Source organism: Macaca nemestrina, chromosome 10, assembly GCF_043159975.1.
Source record: "Macaca nemestrina isolate mMacNem1 chromosome 10, mMacNem.hap1, whole genome shotgun sequence".
Lineage (NCBI taxonomy): Eukaryota > Metazoa > Chordata > Mammalia > Primates > Cercopithecidae > Macaca > Macaca nemestrina.
The window spans coordinates 63,861,730-63,880,835 of NC_092134.1; the positions used below are offsets into that span (position 1 = coordinate 63,861,730).

The 19,106-nt window shown below is 37.8% G+C and overlaps 1 protein-coding gene across 8 annotated transcripts in view; it reads right to left on the reverse strand.

Annotated features, from left to right (window-relative positions):
• Positions 1-2,104: 2,104 nt before the first annotated feature.
• Positions 2,105-19,106, reverse strand: part of LOC105473395 (fibroblast growth factor receptor substrate 2) — a 109,990-nt gene continuing 92,988 nt past the window's right edge. For all 8 annotated transcript variants that reach the window (XM_011727201.2, XM_011727200.3, XM_011727194.2 and 5 more), the window contains 5 exons: positions 13,040-13,131; positions 11,321-11,507; positions 10,407-10,565; positions 9,583-9,746; positions 2,105-7,891 (listed from right to left, as the gene is read on the reverse strand). In XM_011727201.2, coding sequence (XP_011725503.1) covers positions 6,941-7,891; positions 9,583-9,746; positions 10,407-10,565; positions 11,321-11,507; positions 13,040-13,105 — 1,527 coding nt within the window. In that variant the 5' untranslated portion in view covers positions 13,106-13,131 and the 3' untranslated portion in view covers positions 2,105-6,940. The remainder of the gene's footprint in view (positions 7,892-9,582; positions 9,747-10,406; positions 10,566-11,320; positions 11,508-13,039; positions 13,132-19,106) is intronic.

Consider the following 19,106-nt stretch of genomic DNA (forward strand, 5'->3'; position numbering starts at 1 on the left):
AGAGGCAAACAACCACCAGAACAGTTATGGGACTTGTCAACATTCCTCAGGAACACTAAGAATACCTGGGGAAGGAAACCAAATAAAGGACCAGGAATCCAGAGTTGCACTGAGTAGGGTCGATCCAGACACCTAGTGTTTGGGTAGTAGGGAGGTTAGAAGATTTGATAATTCTCATGTTGCAGACCATGATAGTTTGTACACAGGAACCAGTCTGTGGAGCACACTTAGAGTAGCACTTAAAAAAACAAAAACAAAACAGGGTCTCATTATGTTGCCCAGGCTGGACCACAGTGGCATGATCACAGTTCATTGCAGCCTCAACCTCCCAGGCTTAATCTATCCTCCTGCCTCAGTCTCTTGAGTAGCTGGGACTACAAGCACACACCACCATGCCAGTTGATTTTTGTATTTTTTCATAGTAACAGGTTTTCACCATGTTGCCCAGGCTGGTCTCAAACTTCTGGGCTGAAGTGATCCACCCTCCTCAGCCTCCCAAAATGTTGGGGTTACAGGAGTGAGCCACCATGCCCAGCCCCCAAATATATTTTAAATCTCAGTGAACTGACACCATCAACCATCTCAGTCACCCAAACCAGACAACTGGGGGTCATCTTTGACCCCTCCATTTCTATCATTTCCCCTTATCAATCAGAGGTGTTAATTCTTCCTCCTTTAGGCCCTCTATTACATTGGTGGCCCTGCATAAACTACACTTTTGATGTTCATGCTTTTATATGAGCCACTATAATTCAACAAAATAGAACAGAATTGACATTGTGCCAGTTCTGGGCTTAGGCCTCAAGAAAGCCTAGCAGCTTCTACTTTTGTGCTCTTGGGAACCCTAAGCTGCCATGTAAGAAGACCACATGAAGAAAAACCCAAGACTACATGGAGGAAAACTAAGGAACACAGCTGATAGCTAGAAGTTCCAGACATGACCTAGTGGAACTGGTCCAGCCAGCCCTCAGCTGCTTGAACCATACTAGCTGAGGCACAAAACATGTGAGGAAGCCAGGCCTCCAGACATCATATGAGATGAGTCATCTCTGCTGTGCCCTGCCCATCCTGATCTATAGCAACTTGAGATATAAAATGATTGCTGCTTTAAGCCATTAAATTTTAGGGTGGTTTGTTGCACAGCAGTAAACAACAGTCCTTTAGCAATGCCTTTGAATACACATTTATCAGATCTGGCTCCATTTCTGAAAAAGCCTCTTAACCAGTCCCTGCTTTATTAAAATACCATAGTTCCAGCTACTTGGGAGGCAGAGCTAGGAGAATGGCATGAACCTGGGAGGCAGAGTTTGCAGTGAGCCGAGACTGCGCCACTGCACTCCATCCAACCTGGGCGACAGAGCGACTGTCTCAAAAAATAAAAAATAAAAATAAAAATAAAAATAAAATACTGTGCCCTTCAGATATCCATGTTGTCAGAGTAATCTGTCTAAACTATTATTTTTCTGGTGTTTAAAATCCTTCAAGTTCTGTCACCTAAACAAAAGCTCCTTAGGATTCTGTGATGTTTCTCATTTGTCCTTTCTTCTGTATCCCCCAAGCCTGCCTTTGCTCTCCATGCTTAGTCATTTGCAACCTCTTGCAACCACTGAATGTCATGATCTTTCTATACCTCTGTGCCTTTGCACATGTTATCCCTTCTCCCTAAGACATCCTCTCTTAAGCTACAAAGACTTTAAACAAAACACCCCAGGGATCACCCCCTCCAAGCAGCTTTGCTTGAAAACCTGCACCCCTAGGCTGAGTTGGATGCCCTTCCTTTGTGTCTTTATCATGCCAGTTACATCAATCATTTGTGGACATGTCCATCTCCTTCATTATTTAAATAATTTCCATCTTGACCTGTACTCAACTAAGGCTTTGCAATGTCACTCAGTGGCTAAAAACAGGTTTGAAGTCCCAGAGCTGAGAACTACTATTTGGAATGATCACACAGATAAAACTGTGAGAGCGCCTGTCAAATAGTTACAATTTCATTTTGATGATATGTTCATTTTGAAAACAGAGGCACTGATATGAGACTAGGAAAGAAAATGTCATGAAGTTTCAAGTAGTATGTGAAATATAAATACAATAAAACTTTAAGTAGATATCCAGCCACACGTTTTATTGGGGTTTTATTGCAATCTACTTTGGGCAGTAAGGGGATAGTGAGCATGAAAAGAACTCCAATCAGACTTTATTCAACAAAGCAGCTTTTCATGAATGCTTCAGGTCCGTGTATGATCAGCTCAGCTTCCAGTATCAACTTGAGTACCTCATCATGGATATTTATGCTAGAATGACAACAGTAAGGCATTGCAAATTCCAAAGTCATCTAATATTAAACCATATTTTACATAATTTGTAGGACAGTATAATACTCTACAATAAATAAGGATTTTAAAAAATGTGTTGCTTAGCCCTTGTTGAACTGAATTCAATTACTAGCTTATTCTAAGTACTCCAGTTAATAAACGTTTGATTGTACTTAAAGAACTGACTTCTCCAAAGATAAAAAAATTAGTTATTTGTCTTGACAAAAATTAAGCTTAAAAAGCACATTCACACACTTGTCCTTAAAAGCATGTTTACGTCATATATGAGAGAACTTTTCATGCCTGATGACATGGCTTATATGCAAAAACAGTCATATGCAAAAGACAACTAGAGGGCAATCGTCCCATCCCCACTTCCTCCAAAAAGCCACACTCGGCCTCAGTGTAAAAGTTATATTTTATTGCCATGCTACAAAATGTATGAAGTTGGCACTGATAGGGAGAAATAGAGAACAAAGGGTGGGAAGGGATAGAGGGCAAATTATGTTGTTACATATACAAGGTTTTATTTTAATTAACAGTGGTTACGTTTTGCCAATATTAAAAATGCAAATCAAAATTTAAAATGCTGATCTGAAACAGCATTAAGATACAATTTATGCATAGTACAGTATCACTTATGTCCTTTATTAGAGAAATATGGAATGTTTATAAAAGAAATTAACCATGGGGGTAAAATTCATATTTCATATACAATTTGGCAATGGTAGTCCCACTGTTAGACAATTTTTTATAAAAGAAAAAATTAAAAATCTAATAAGCTACCTTTATACAAAGTTGCTATATTTATGCCTTTACGTAGGAAAAAAACATTTATAATGCAAATGAGGACATACAATAATCTTACAATATTATACAATGTAATGAAAATAAAACATAACACAAAGTTTGTCCTTTATAAAATGTATATTTTGCATTACTAATGCAAATGTGGCACACTGGTGACTACTGTACTATTAATACCAGTCTGTTTCCATGCTATAATTGTCCAATTGCCATAGAACTGCAATTATAATGATGCTACAAAAGAACTGTGTTATACCCCAAAAAAATGAGGAAGTAGGGATGGGGAACAGGGATGTAAAGAACAGGATAGATAGGGGGCTGGTTTGGGCAGAGTATACTGTGGTATGTCATAAAATATTTGTTAATTTTTCAAGCCAAAAACATTTTCTTTACATTCTGTAATTTCGTACCAATGCCTTTATTCAAATTTGGCAAACATCAAGGAAAAGGTAATTAGTACCATATACCTCACACATCAGAAATATGAATGAGATGCCAATACATCAGTTACTTGTGAATGATGTCTCTGATGGTATGTCTACTTCAAGAATATATGTATTTATACACACACACTACACATTGCACAAAACATTTGGGCATTATAGGTTAGGAATAGCACAGGGGGAATTGGGAAGTACTTTTTCATCTGTTAAAACCTTTACCTTGAGGCAAAAATATGGTGGCACATTGTTGGGAAATTATGAAAACATAAGGCCCCTGTCCCATTTTTAATAGAACATTATTGAGGTACATTTTTATATGCTGTGCCACAGTTTTGGGGAGGGGAAGGAGATTAACAAACACTAGCTTGACTTGTTCTATTTATAACATTGAACGGTGGAGAGGGTCAACATTAGTATCTATAAAAACAAAGATTGCTTGGCAAATTTTCCTAAGTCCCAGATGTGATGTATTCTGGATATACTGGGAAGTGAAAAGCTTTTTGCTGAATCTTCAAGAGTAAAGTGCATATCTCATCACTCCACAGCAGCAGTAAATAAAAGGAACTATTTGCCAGTCTTCCTGGAGGGAGGGAAGGCACCATATTTTCATTTTTAAAATAAGATGAAACTGGGAAATAAAACACATTAAGAAAAAACACAAGTAATACCAATATCAGTTTCCAACCCTGGCATGGGATAGATGCTGTTATGATTTATATGGATAAAACAGTATTCTATTTGGAGGGAAAACATTAACAATGATTATATTTCCAAAACCAAAAAGAAGGATCACATGGTCTACCAACAGAATTATCTAAAATTAGATCTGCCTCAGAAAATCTGAGATATATGGCCATAATTATATGCTAATAAAATATTAATATTTCATTCTAAAATGCACCTAGTAATAGGTACATCCTTCCAGGACACAGCTTAATGCCCATTACTAAACTACTGCAAAGGACAAGTAGTATTCTAAATTACCTTTTATTAAATAGGAACACAAGTGATTTCTAGAAGACATCTAGAAATTAACACCAGTTGTATATATCTTCCTAATACTCTTATAGTACCTAAAATCAAATTCTTAGCAAATTGGTCCCATTTTCATTTTTAAAGCACACAGTATTTAAAGCATAAACTGTAATGATTATATTGGAGTTATCTAAAAAAATAAAAACTAATTAGAATCCGGAGGAAACAATGAAAAGGATGACGGAAAGAATAAAGTATCCAACCTCCAAAATGAATAAATAGATCAGCCCTTTCATTTGGAGATTAATGTTCTGCCTTGACTGGTTGTTTCAGAAAAAACTATGTGCATTGGTTCCATCATAATTCTTATTCCACATTACAAAAACTATTACATAAATTTGGCACAATTAGCAATTTACTCAGAAGAAAGGATAGTGGAACAATGTATTAAAAATGGAACCTGCATCACGGAAACTGCACACCTATACCACTGCTCTCTTTTAAGGGAACAGTGAACACTTTAATAAGCACCAAGTTCACAAGGGAACAAAAGGCGGAAAAGAAAATTCTGCTATGCACATAGAATAAAATACACTGATATTGATTTATAATAAAGACACTAAAATGGCACTGAAAACGATAAAGACACCTTTAATAATTTATTTTCTTTATAATGATCCCACTCTATTGTTCTCCTAATCCATCACTGTCCTATGATTCGGTTATTTACTGAATAGGTTGGATGCTAATATGACTAAAACTTTTTCATGCTAAATTAACCTTAGTTATATCTGGTAGATCCAGATCATAATCTCAAACTTCCTCATATTTAGAGGAAATAGTAAAATATTTTGCAAGGTTACCTAACCTTTTTCCACTCTACCTTCTCTCATATTCTCTAGTGTTTAGGAAATTGGAACATCTTTGATTTTCCAAGAGTTTGACATATGGAGACTCTTCAGTTTATATAAATTTTAATTCATTTTAATGCTAAATTATGATACAATCTCATTGCTACAAGACTTCCACTGTACCTGCTATGCTGGCAACAATATTAATATTTCATGGAAATCAAAGGATAATCAAAGATCCCGCTACAAGTAAAAGGACAGCAGAGCTGAGGAACACTAGAGTGGGCAGAGTACAACTGCAGCGTGTAGCTGGGGGAATTACTGCTAAAGTGCTGGGGAAGAGTGCCCACAGAGAAAACACGGTACACCTTGAGGGAACTTTGCATGTTAAAAGTATCTTCCTTTTTTTCTCAGTTGCTAAAGAGATCACCTATGGACACAAGTAAATTTAGAATTGAGAGAATTTTTTATCAACTTGAAAAGTAAACAGCATATAAATAAATACTGGACAAGGGCAACCCTGTTATAGAATAACACAGTAAGTTCCAAATGAACCTTCAAAACCATAATTTGACAAAAATGCAAACTAAACAACAATGAACACATAATCCAATTTCAAAACTATATACAAACTCAAACATTTTAAATTGAAAAGGACATAAAGCAACAAAATAACACATCCCAAACACCAAAGAAAAAACTGAAGATAAATGGAAACCTAATGGCACAAATGCCTCCAGAAAACAATGTTTTGTCAATAATCTATAGGAGAAAAACTTTCAAGAGATTGTGGTTCAGATTTTCAAATGTTTTTGGGTAAAGTGACCTGAGACTGATTCTTGAGCCTATTATAATTCTGAGTAAGATATGTGGACATGCCCTTCAAATGACATCATGAGATGAGTAAATAGAAAATCTTGTCTCCTTCTTGCCTTTCAGTGCACCAACAGCAAACCATACTCATGGACACGGGCTGCTTTCTAGTAACACTGAAGACAAAGGAGCTGACTGGTGTAAGAGGAGGTGTGGTACTTGTTTCCTTTACATATGTTTTGGCTCAAGTAAAAAAGCCTTTAATTAATGAAATAAAGGATTCCTCATGTTACATGCTGGAGGCCACATACTGTGAACACTGAATCTACGAGCATTACTTTCAAAGCCTATAGTTATCTGTTAGCAATGCACATTGTCAAGAGGCTTTATAAAAAGTTTTAAAAGCCAACTATGACTTAGACATGAAAGATATGCGTTAAGTCCAGAATATTGATAAAAATCAACCAGCATGTCATTCACTTCAACTCTCATTTTAAATAGGCACTGTGAAAACAGGAATGCTGCTGTACAACGAGTAGTATATAATGAAATTAGTGTTCTTTAAGGAGTACCTGCTCTACATTAATTCCCTTTAGTTAAAGATGCACATGAAATACTCAGAAAAAAATTTTATCAGTCTATAAAAGGAGTTAGTATTTAGAAATGAAAATGAAGTACTTGCATCTTCATTTTTAAAAACTTCACAAAGGTGCAAACAACATAATGCTTTCCAGGCTCACATGGGCAGATCAGTACTATTGTGTCTAGTTTTCCTAGATGTACCATCATCTCGTGGCAGTGCTTTCTGCAAATTTGACATAGCAGCAGTTCTCTCGATGTCTATCACGGCATACAGCTCTGTGCGCCTGGTAGGGGTTTGTGGAAGGGGAGTCGTAGGCGTTTTTGGAGTCTGAGGGTTGTCAGAGTCACTGCCACCTTCCAAGTCAACCTGTATGTAATTAAGCTGCCTGTGTTCTAAACTTGGGCGTCTGATATCAAAGTTAAAGACTGTAGGTGTACAGTCCCGACGCCTTGAATATTCTATTTTGTGAGCACTTGCCGGCACTGTTACATTCTCTGTATTTACATAGTTATGCATTGGATCTAGATTATTATGGTAGCCATTTAGAGATGGGGTCTTTGGTCCTAAATTGTCATCTTCATCCCTACTTAGCTTGCGGGCTTCCCAAACAGGAGGCAAAGATGGTAGATTTTCATAGTTTAATAATGCAGTTCTTCTCTGAGCTGAGTTGTTGATATTCTGGGTATCTGAGGTACTGGTGGATGTCAGACGACCTCTCCTGACCCCTGAGGCACTAGGGATAGATAGCCCATTTATATTTTCATACACCAGTTTGTTAACAGAGGGTGCATCTCTTCGTTCATCACTGTCATAGCCAGTGTCCCATTCTGTGTTATTTGCTCCACTTCCACTAACTTGATCTCTTCCAAGTTGCTCCAATTTCTCTTTTTCCATTAATTGCTTTTGAACAGGCGTTGGCCCTAAAACAAATTTGACTCCTTCAGGTTCAAGAAGAATCTGAGGATCCCTGTCCTCAATACTACTTGGTTCTTCTTTTGGTGTGTTGCTTTCAGCGTTAGAAACCCTCGCCTCCAATGGAACATGCACACTTGTGCGGTTTTTCCGCTCTTCTTGCACACCTGTAGTGTTGACATAGGTATGTACCTAAAACAAAACAAAGTGAATTAATTTACTTAAAAAAACAAAACTGAAAAAAAGCCTGACCACATCAGTTAATTTTATTAACAAGTTGATTTTATTAACTTTCTCTCCAAATGTACTCTTACTTCAAAACTTTTGCAACTATTTTTTTATTAATAAAAAGGTAGAAAGAGAGAATAAATGTAGAAATGTCTTCCTAATTTGATAAAAGAGTAACGACTTTAAAATAACATGCAGGCTGAGTGCAATGGCCCACGCCTGTAATCCCAGCACTCTGGGACACTGAAGCGGGTGGATCACTTGAGGTTAGGAGTTCGAGACCAGCCTGGCCAACGTGGTGAAACCCCGTCCCTACTAAAAATACAAAAATTAGCTGGGCATGGTGGTGAGCGCCTGTAATCCCAGCTACTCTGGAGGCCGAGGCACGCAAATCGCTTGAACCCGGGAGGCAGAGGTTGCAGTGAGCCGAGATTGCACCACTACATATCAGTCTGGGCAACAGAGTGAGGCTCCATCTCAAAAGATAAAGTAACATGCAACATTATATTTGATTGTTAAACATGATAATTATACAAAAAATAAAAATCAGGAACAAAATAGGGATTATCATTTTGCTGCTGTTGTAGAGGTTCTCAAAGCATTAAAATATGATCCAGAAATAAATAACAACTTTGAAAAGAGATAAATTTATCCTTATTTACTGATGATCTGACTATATAAGATAAACTCTACTAGATTTAATAAGAGTTCTGTAAAATGCATAGATATAAAATAAATGCCACCTAGTAAGAAATTATCACTATTTAGAAAAGCTTAATGGTATTTTGGGGAGATAATATAAAAATATTTAGAAGGGCCGGGCGCAGTGGCTCACGCCTGTAATCTCAACACTTTGGGAGGCTGGAGCAGGTGGATCACTTGAGGTCAAGAGTTCAAAACTAGCCTGGCCAACACAGTGAAACCCTGTCTCTACTAAAAATACGAAACAATTAGCCGGGTGTGGTGGCCTGCGCCTGTAATCCCAGCTACCTGGGAGGCTGAGGCAGAAGAACTGCTTGAACCCGGGAGGTGGAGGTTGCAGTGAGCTGAGATCACGCCACTGTACTCCAGCTTGCGTGACACAGAAAGACTCACGTAATTACGGTAAATAAGAACTCATTATGTACAGAACACAAAGAAACTGATTTTAAAAACACTAAAAACTTTTTAATATGACATATGGTTTACAAAACATAAGTATAACTAATTAATACAGAGGTTCCAACCAGATACTTCATTCCACACATGAAAACTAGAATAGTCGGGAACACTAAATAACTCCGTAACATTAACAGCAAAATCTACCTTCCTACTAGTAGTTCACTGACTGTAACGGCTAAAATATGAAAAGCAGCATAAACTCTTAATCCATTGGACGTTCTTATAATGGGAACTGACCATTAGTTATGCCTTTCTTAATCTATAGATGTACCTCTTCTGTGAACCCACAAGCTACTGTAATGCTAAATTCCCCTGAATGCCTGCATATATTTGAGCATAAGCCAGCAAATATATGCTATTTCCTCTGATTGTTCACTACAAAAGTAATTTACAAACAGATAAACTTCAAGCTGAATAAAATCGTCTAGTTTTAGCACAGTGGTACCCTTACTCTGAACAATCATTATTGCTGTTACACCGGAGCATATGCTTACTTGTTCCTCAGCCACAAGCAAAGGATGTGTAGATTCTTCCCCTACTGAAGGCAGGCGAGCACTTCCCACAGAAGGATGTCTGCTTGAAGGATGGGATGAAGCATCTCCAAATGAGGGATATCGGGGATATCCATTAGGTAAGTTCTGAGCAGCAAATCCTGGAGCTGAGTTTTTTTTTTATTGGTTTAAGGAAAAGGGGGGTGGGGGCAGAGAGAATAAAAATGATTAAGAATCGAATCTGTACTGAGAGGATTATAAGAGGTCTTTCTGCCAAGACAGCAGAAATCAGAGCACAAATAGTATTACTCCCACTCCATATTTTAGATAATATGAAATACTAAATGTTTTCATTTTTAAAATATTTTAAGTACATAGAACTTTTTTTTTTTTTTTTTGAGATGGAGTCTTGCTCTGTTGCCCAGGCTGGAGTGTAGTGGCGCGATCTCTGCTCACTGCAGGCTCCACCTCCCGGGTTCATGCCATTCTCCTGCCTCAGCCTCCCGAGTAGCTGGGACTACAGGCATCCGTCACCACGCCCGGCTAATTTTTTTGTATTTTTTTAGTAGAGACGGGGTTTCACCGTGTTAGCCAGGATGCTCTCGATCTCCTGACCTCATGATCTGCCCACCTCAGCCTCCCAAAGTGCTGGGATTACAGGCATGAACGACCGTGCCTGGCCTACAGCTGTTTTTAAAAACTGACAACTATTATACTTTTGTTATCCAATGGTGATTTATAGTGTGTTATTGACTAAATATCCATAATCTGTATCTTACAACTAAATGTCTGTTATTCAAAATGTGAGAGGGAAAATGGGTACCTACTTGTAGGTGTTCGAGGTGTTCTAGGGACTTCCAATTCTGTCTGATGATTATTCCTTTCTACAACTGGCTCTTCCACCACATTTATACTATTATTTTGCATAATCTCTTGCAACATGTTAAATAATTCTTCTGCACGGGCACACTTAAAGGCAAAGATTCCTACAAATATAAACCAAAAGGGAAAAATAGTTAACATACCTTTGGAAAAACTATGGGAACACTTGACAAAGAGCAGAATTGTAAAGTAAGCATTCTATGCGCCAAGAGTAAGAAATCCCTTTAAAATAAATATCTGATAAATTAATGATTATTCCCTGTTTCAAAACAAGCCCCCGCCAAAAGTTCACAGAATAATTTTCATTCATCTAAGGGAGATGGCCCAAAACAAAGCTGATGAAATCAAGACCTGCACACTTAAGGCTCATCTGTTTCTAAACAGCAGGGGGAGCCCAACTCACTACTCCAAGGTGATCATCTGCCATGTAACAGGCCCCTTGGAAAGTCCCTAGGTGTTTTCCAATTGCTATCTTGTTTAATTATTACAATAATTATAAGATAGGTATTACCATTTCCCTGTTATAGAGAAGAAATTTAACATTCAACAGAAGTCCTGTAACTTGTCAAGGCCATTCAAGTAATAGGTAGTAAAAAAATCAATGATAAAGACATTTAGTCAATTTAGCAGGCCCAATCATTTACTGAAAAATCTTAAAGGTAACACGAGCCAAAACTTCTCACATAGACAATGTGCTTAATAAACACTTGATAAATGAATACATAATATACTATATCTTTTCTTAACAATCTGCTTATTTTGGGATTTTCATAAGAAAAATATTAATCTTTATATACAGAATAGCTGAAAGAATAATATTTCAAATATAATAATTGGAAAAAAAAACCAAAGATTCTACCTTGTCCAGTTTGACACCTTCGACCACTTTCAAAAGAAAAGAGATTCGAGTCATAGCCATAGCGTCGCAGGCAGAGGTAGTGCCATTTTACTGAGTCACGTTTGCGGGTGTATAAAATCAGTTCTGTGTCTGTAAGTTCCATTATGCCAGAACCTAACTCATTCCCATCATCATCCACATTAATGACCTAAAAAAAAAAAAAAAGGTGACAGTCGTGCAAATATTTCACCAATTCGTCAGGAAAACGCATTGTTGCTAATTAGTTATTTGTAATTTGTTAGTTCATTCATCAACCAATGTGTGTGTCAGGCATGGACTATGTAGCTGTGTAACACCCAGTTCAGATCTGTAAGAAATTTACATTTCCACTGGGGAAACAAAACATACAAACACAAAACAGTGTATGATTAATTGACAAATGAATGCAACAGCAGCTGCAGAAGGCAGGAAATGTGGCCTAAGGTTGTTGAGACACCTTCATGTAAGAGGAGGAGGGCCTTTAGCTGGACCACTAGTATAAATAAATTGACACAGAAAATAAAATCAGGGGGGAAATCTAGTGGGTCAGGAGATAAAGGGGACATCATAAAAACACAATGTTAAAGCAGAACAAAAAAGTACCTTTCAAAGAGACCAAAATAGATTGGCACAGAGTTCATATAAGGAAAGGTTTAGTACTGCTGAGCTTCAGAAAACGTCCAAAGACTAGAGCAGTAGATAACATTTAGGGAGAAGTTACTATTCCCCGGGAGTGGGAGAAGAGCTTTATATGTATTTTTCTCATTTAACCCTCATAACAATCCTAGACTACATTGTACAAAAATGGAACTAAGACTCAGTAATAATGTAACCTGCCCAAGGTCACAAAGCTTATAAAGTAACAGACTTATACCTAGGTTTGTGTGATCAAGGCTACTCTTTATAACAGATCGAGGTCAGACTATCAGACACAAAACAGCTATAGGAGCATTTAGCCTATAGATAAAATAACACCACAGAAGTTTTAGCAAACAGGTTAGCAAATGATGAAAGAAGATTAATTTGATGGTGACTACAGGATGAATCAGAGGGTGACTTGAGGTAGAGTCCAGTTAAGAAATCCCACAGGCATGCATTAAAATGATAACTGAAAGATAGTGATGAGATTGAAAAGGCACCCTGTAAAATGGCATTTTAAAAACAGTGTTACCACAACAGTGTGGCTAATTAGATACAGAGGACCAAAGGAAAACTAAAAAAAAAATTCCATACTGTAAGAAAATGTTGTCATTGTTTATTAAATCAAGAAAGACAGGGTGGAAAGAAAGGGAAATAGAAGGGTTTGGCGATGAATGCCAGGAATAAGATTTTTTTTTTTTTTTCTTGAGACAGAGTCTCGCTCTGTCGCCCGGGCTGCAGTGCAGTGGCATGATCTCGGCTCACTGCAAGCTCTGCCTCCCGGGTTCATGCCTTTCTCGTCCCTCAGCCTCCCGAGTAGCTGGGACTACAGGCGCCCGCCACTAGGCCCGGCTAATTTTTTTTGTATTTTTAGTAGAGACGGGTTTTCACCATGTTGGCCAGGATGGTCTCAATCTCCTGACCTCGTGATCCGCCTGTCTCGGCCTCCCAAAGTGCTGGGATTATAGGCGTGAGTCACCGCACCCAGCCTAAGATATGTTAAGTGAAATAAAGAACACCCAACTAGGCAGTAAGATATATAACTCAACCAGTTTTACTGACCTTAAACTTGTTCCGATGGTTATCTGGGACAGTGTCTTTATCTGGACAGCTACAACAGCTACCCATGGCTTCTTCAGAAGACCATGTGTGCACTACATGAAAAATGATTTGGAAAATGTATTAGATGAAGGATACAACAACTGTAAACAGAAAAAGACTTTAGAAATAATCTAACACAAACATTCTGATGCAGAAAATTAAGTCCAACAAGGTATATGGCTGCAGCTAGATTTTATACAGCTAGCTAGTTGATTTTACTCAGTAATAATGAGAATAAATTTTGTGAGGCATTAATACTGTCACACAAATCTCAAATTTCTAGTTAAATTTGCAAAGGTCACCTATTCTAAAATCATCTAAAAAACAAACCAACTTAAGGTCTCATATATATTATTTAAATAATTAACTTGTGTTCAAGAGTTAATGAAATTAACCCTTTGTGGCTTATCAGGAATTTCACATCCTTCTTTAAAGAGAGAGAGAGAAACAGAGAGACAGAGACAGAGACAGACAGGCAGGCAGGCAGACATTATGTTGCCCAAGGCTGGGCTCAAACTCCTGGGCTCAAGTGATCCTCCCACCTCAGCCTCCTGAGTAGCTGGGACTACAGGAGTGCCAGGCCTGGCTTGTTCTTCTTTAAATAAAAAATCACCGAAAGGATGGTAAACTTCTGGCTTGGCAGGTATTTTGACTGTTGTTACTCATTGTAGTATCTTTTATGTCTCCACAAGACAAGAGTTCATTGGTAATTAAAACAAAATCAAATTTCGAATAGTTCATTGGTAAGGGGGAAAGACAACTTAAAATTAAGCAGTAAAGTAACACACAGAATACTGGCAAAACTGATACAGCATGTCTATTTAATACTCCTTTCCCATAGAAGGAGAGAGAAGTGGTTATACACCTGACATTGAGTGTTTAAGAACACTCCAACTAAGCAGATAAAGACAATGCCAAAGCATCACTTACAAGTAAGGGAAATAATCAGATAGAATATGACAATATATGAAAAAAGGAGGAGGGAAGGAAGCACAGAAGCTACAAAACATTACAAACATAAATTTGATTGAAGCTTGTTGAAAATTATTCAGTGGCTCTCTACTATCTTCAGTTTAACAGTATAAACTCTTCAGTATGACAGATCCGATCAGATGCAATGTGATCCCTGTCTACAGATCCAGTCTAGACTCTCCCTGCTCTGTTTCAAGCCCTATTCTTAGTCCCGTAGAATAAACAAGGTGTGGTTTCCCCAGAGCATCTTGGTCTCTCACATCCTTCCAAGCTGCTCCCTTTCTGCTTCTTTCCTTTCTCAAGATTCAACTCAAAGTGCAGTTCCTCTAGGATGCTTTCCCTGACTCTAAGCAACTAGGCAAGTTATACTTACTATGTATGACCGTCATGCATATGCTACCCCAAAGCACCCTGGGCTTCCTAATATCAGAGCATCTATCCCACTTTGTACTGAGTAGAAATTGTGGCTAGTGTCTGTTTATCTGTCTTCTTTCCTCCATTGTGAGCCTCTTGCCAGCAGGGATGAACCTTACTCATTTTTACATTCCTAGTACCTAACACAATACCTAGCATATAGTAGGTGCTATAGGACCTTTGTGATTTAAATGGACTGTATTAAACAAATGTGAAGGATCCCTAGCAGGTTTAAGTATTAAAAAGATGAAAAAGTGTACTAGTGTATAAACCAAAAGTGTATAGATAACATATAATAGTAAAGTTAATTAAGACTCATGATATTTGGTATTTTTGCTTTAACTAATATGCCAGCTAGGTATCACAGTACAAGGACATGTAAGTCACCATCTTTGTCTTCGAAGAGCTGTGAGTGTCATGGGGGTGGTGGGGTGGGGGAGGGAGAGACAGGTAAATAGAGAATGCACTGCGATAAACCTTGTATTAGGATATGAGCAGAGTACTGTGGGCACAGGAAAGGGAGCAACTAACTTTCTGGGTTAGGCAGGGAAGGAAGCACTATTTGAGCTGGGATTTAAAAGGAGAGTAGAAACAATGTGCTAAGCAAAGTAAAGAGAAATAAGCACCTGAGACAGACAAAAGTCATGAAATGTCATACCACATTCAGGAGAAAGTGAGGTGTTCAGTAAGACTGGACTACAGGGTAGACTGGAAGACAAATGGGACCCAACCATGAAGCAGCCTGAATAAGTTAGGGACATGTTCCCTAGATTTGAGACTTGATCTTTCAATGAACTTGAAGCTAGCCTGCCTCTAGCGTTCCCACAATAGAATGGCATAAACTCTATCATTGCCTTTATCACACTCTGTTGCAATGTTTATCTTTCTGCACCATCCACTTTGCTGGGATCTCTTTAAAGATAGGAAATCTTGCCTTGCTCATTTTCCAGGGCACTAAGCATACCAACTGACATGGCACATATTTTTTTTTGAGATGGAGTTTTGCTCTTGTTGCCCCGGCTGGAATGCTATGGTGTGATCTTGGCTCACTGCAATCTCCGCCCCCCGGGGTTCAAGAGATTCTCCTGCCTCAGACATGGCACATATTCTATAAACATTTAATTTTTTTTAAAAAGTAAACGTTTAATATTAATAAATTATAGGATGAGTAATATAAAAATTTTTAAGGGATAATTGATACAGACATTTTTTAAAAGTCTTCTTGAAATTACATATTCATTCTCCCCAACCTCCTTGTGAAATATAAACAGCTAAAAGATTACTACAGTATGGCTTTTGCCTCAAAAGATGATCCTCCAAAGGAATGTTTTTCAACTTTTTTTTTCTCACAAGGAGCGGGAAAATCATCCTTCCATTTGGCATCTTCATAAGCTACCTGTTAAGGTAGAACCTCTCATGCTGGCAGGGATATACAGTCATGAGCCACATAACAATTTTTGGTCAGCAACAGACTACATGTATGACAGTGGTTCCCTAAGATTACAAGGGAGCTGAAAAATTCCTCTCACCTACTGACACTATAGCTATCACAGCATCACAGTGCAACACATTATTCATGTGTTTGAGATAATGCTGGTATTAAAAAAAACCTACTGCACTACCAGTGTATAAAAGTATAGCACATTCAGTTATGTACAGTACGTAACACTTGATAATGATAAATGACTATGTAATTGGTTTATTTATTTACTATACTATATATCTATTATTTCAGAGTATACTCCTTCTACTTATTAAAAAAAAATTAACTGTAAAACAGCCTCAGGCAAGTCCTTCAGGAGGTATTCCAGAAGAAGGTGCAGTTTTCCTAGGAGATGACAGCTCCACGTTATTGCCCCTGAAGACTTTCCAGTGGGACAAGATGTAGAAGCAGAAGACAGTGATATGGATGATTCTGACCCTGTATAGGCTCATGCTAATGTGTGTATTTGTGTCTTTGCCTTAGTTTTTCACAGAAGTTTTAAAGGTTAAAAAAATTAAAAATTTTAAAACAGAAAAAAGGATAAAAAGAAAAAATACTTTTGTACAGCTGTAGAACGTATGTGTTTTAAGCTAAGTATTACTACAAGAGAGTCAAAAAGTTTCAAAAAATTAAAAAGTTTATAAAGTAAAAGTTATAGTAAGCTAATTTATTATTGAAGAAAAAAAATTTTAAACAGTGTAGCCTAAGTGTACAGTTTTATAAAGTCTACAGTAGTGTATAATAACATTCTAGGCCTTCACATTCACTTACCACCCACTAACCAACTCACCCAAGAGCAACTTCCAGTCCTGTAACCTCCATTCATGGCAAGTGCCTTGTACAGGTGTACCATTTTTTCTCTTTCATAGTTTTCTTACTGTACCTTCTCTATGTTTAGAAATGCAGATACTTACCATTGTGCTACAACTGCCTATAGTATTCAGTACAGTAATGTTGCTCAGATTTGTAGAGTAGGAGCTACAGACTATACCATATATCCTAGGTGCATAGTAGGCTATACCATCTAGGTTTGTGTAAGTACACTCTATGACATTTGTGCAGTGACAAAAGTGTCTAATGACACATTTCTCAGAATGTACCTCCACCAGTATGTGATACATGATTTATATGAGTGGTAGTGCAACCTACCTGGGGACTGTATCCACACTGAATGCTTGAGTTCAATACAACAATTAATGAAATCTCTAATATGTGATACGAAAGCCTTGTAGGTCATGCCAAAGAGAAAGGAATTTATCCTACACATGATGGAAAACCACTGATGTATTTTAAGTAGAAAAGTGAGATGGTCAGAAGTGCATTTTAAATATAACCATATGTACGATAAATTTAAGTAGGTGTTTAGATCAGAGGAAAGGAAATCAGTTTGGGATTATTAAAAAATGAAATATGATAAAAACCTAAAACAAGAGCAGCAATGGTAGGAATGAAGAAGAAAATAATAAATTTAAGGAACATTTAAGAGGAAAAGTCAGTAGCACCAATAACTGACTTGATATAATGGAAAAAAGAAGCAGCTTCCAGCATGGCAGACGAAGGGTGCTGAGGTTCTATTACCTGAGATACAAAAAACTATAGTCTTCAAGAGGAAGTGATAATGATTTGTTCAGATATGTTCAACTGAGAGCCCAGGGAACGGCCAAGTGCAATAGTTAAGTACATGAGTATGTGTTTGAGGGAGAAGGTAAAACATTAGAACAAATGTAGTATTTTAACTCTTGAACACTAGCGCAAGGATAGTATGAAGACTGGTCTATGGTTGAAATTCTGGGGAAATACAAATGTGTTTAAATACAGGAGTAGAGAGAAGCCAGTGAAGGCGAAAAAAAAAAAAAAGATCAGAATAGTACAAACTAAGTAAGCATCAAGCAGGAGAGCACCATCCATGGCAGAGACAGATGCCAAACTGCAATGAGCAAGTGGAAGATAAAGAGGTAGCTCCTAGAGGATAGAAATTGGTCTTTCAAGAATTGGTTGAGAAAATAAAGAATAGAGAAGGCTAGGGTGTGAATATATTCAAAAGAGGATATATTACTTGAGTTATGTATTTTAAGATGACACAGATTTATGCAGGCTTATAATCAGTAGGTCAAGAAAGTTTAAAAACATAGTAAAAACAAAGAAAAGAGAAGGGCTAATTGATGGATCAAAACAGAGGGGGATACTACAGATGAGTTCCAGGGCCCAGATTGAGAGGTTTACCCAGAGAAGGAGGAATACTTCATTCTCTGAGGAGAGAGGAAAGACATAAGGGTGGGTGGAATATAAAAAAGAGACTGAAGTAGATAACATTTATCACCCTACATTTCTTCTATAAAAGAGAAGGCAAGGCTTGCAGAATGAGGGACTTGAGAATGGCAGGATTAGTCACCGAGGAGCTACCCAAGAAAAGAGAGCAGGATTATTAAGTAGGCTGAGATGAGAGCTCAGCAGAGGCTGCAGAGGCAAGATTATGCTGTTTTGCTAGCTGTGCTCAGCAGTCCACAGGACAGACAGTTCAACTGACCCAGGGTCAGAGGGTAAGAGGGCGAGGTTACTAAAGGATGTTGGCAATACTACAGGGGTTTGAAGTGACAGATCATCACATCCAGTCAGGAAAGAAGTAAAGAAAGAAGAGAGCCAACAAAATAGAAAATGGGGCAAAGACTCAAAACAAAACAAAAAAACAGGTGGCCTCAGTAAGGCTAAAGAATAGGCTTAGCGTGAGTGAGGGATAGACACAGCTGGAACACAGGCAGTTGTGGCCAATCTTCCAATTCCTGAAAGGAGACTTCTTTAATGTGAAGTTTTCATCCACATCTCTGATTCTTTCCCCTAAACCACAAACTCTTAGGCAAGGGAAAAGGCTAGATACTAGATATTCTGCATTTATGACCACCAGATTAATATTTGAAGACTACATCTGAGCTATGTGACACCTAATAATATGCACTAATATTGTAAACACTTGAGGAACAACCATGTGATCTCATTTGTATACACTCCTCCAAGTTCGTAACTCAGCAAAAACACAAATGATTTTATTATGCTCCCTCAAGACAGCAACATACAAAAGCAAGTAGGGTACATTTAAAAACAAAAGGTAGGCGGGGGTGGTGGCTCACACCTGTAATCCCAACACTTTGGGAGGCTGAGGTG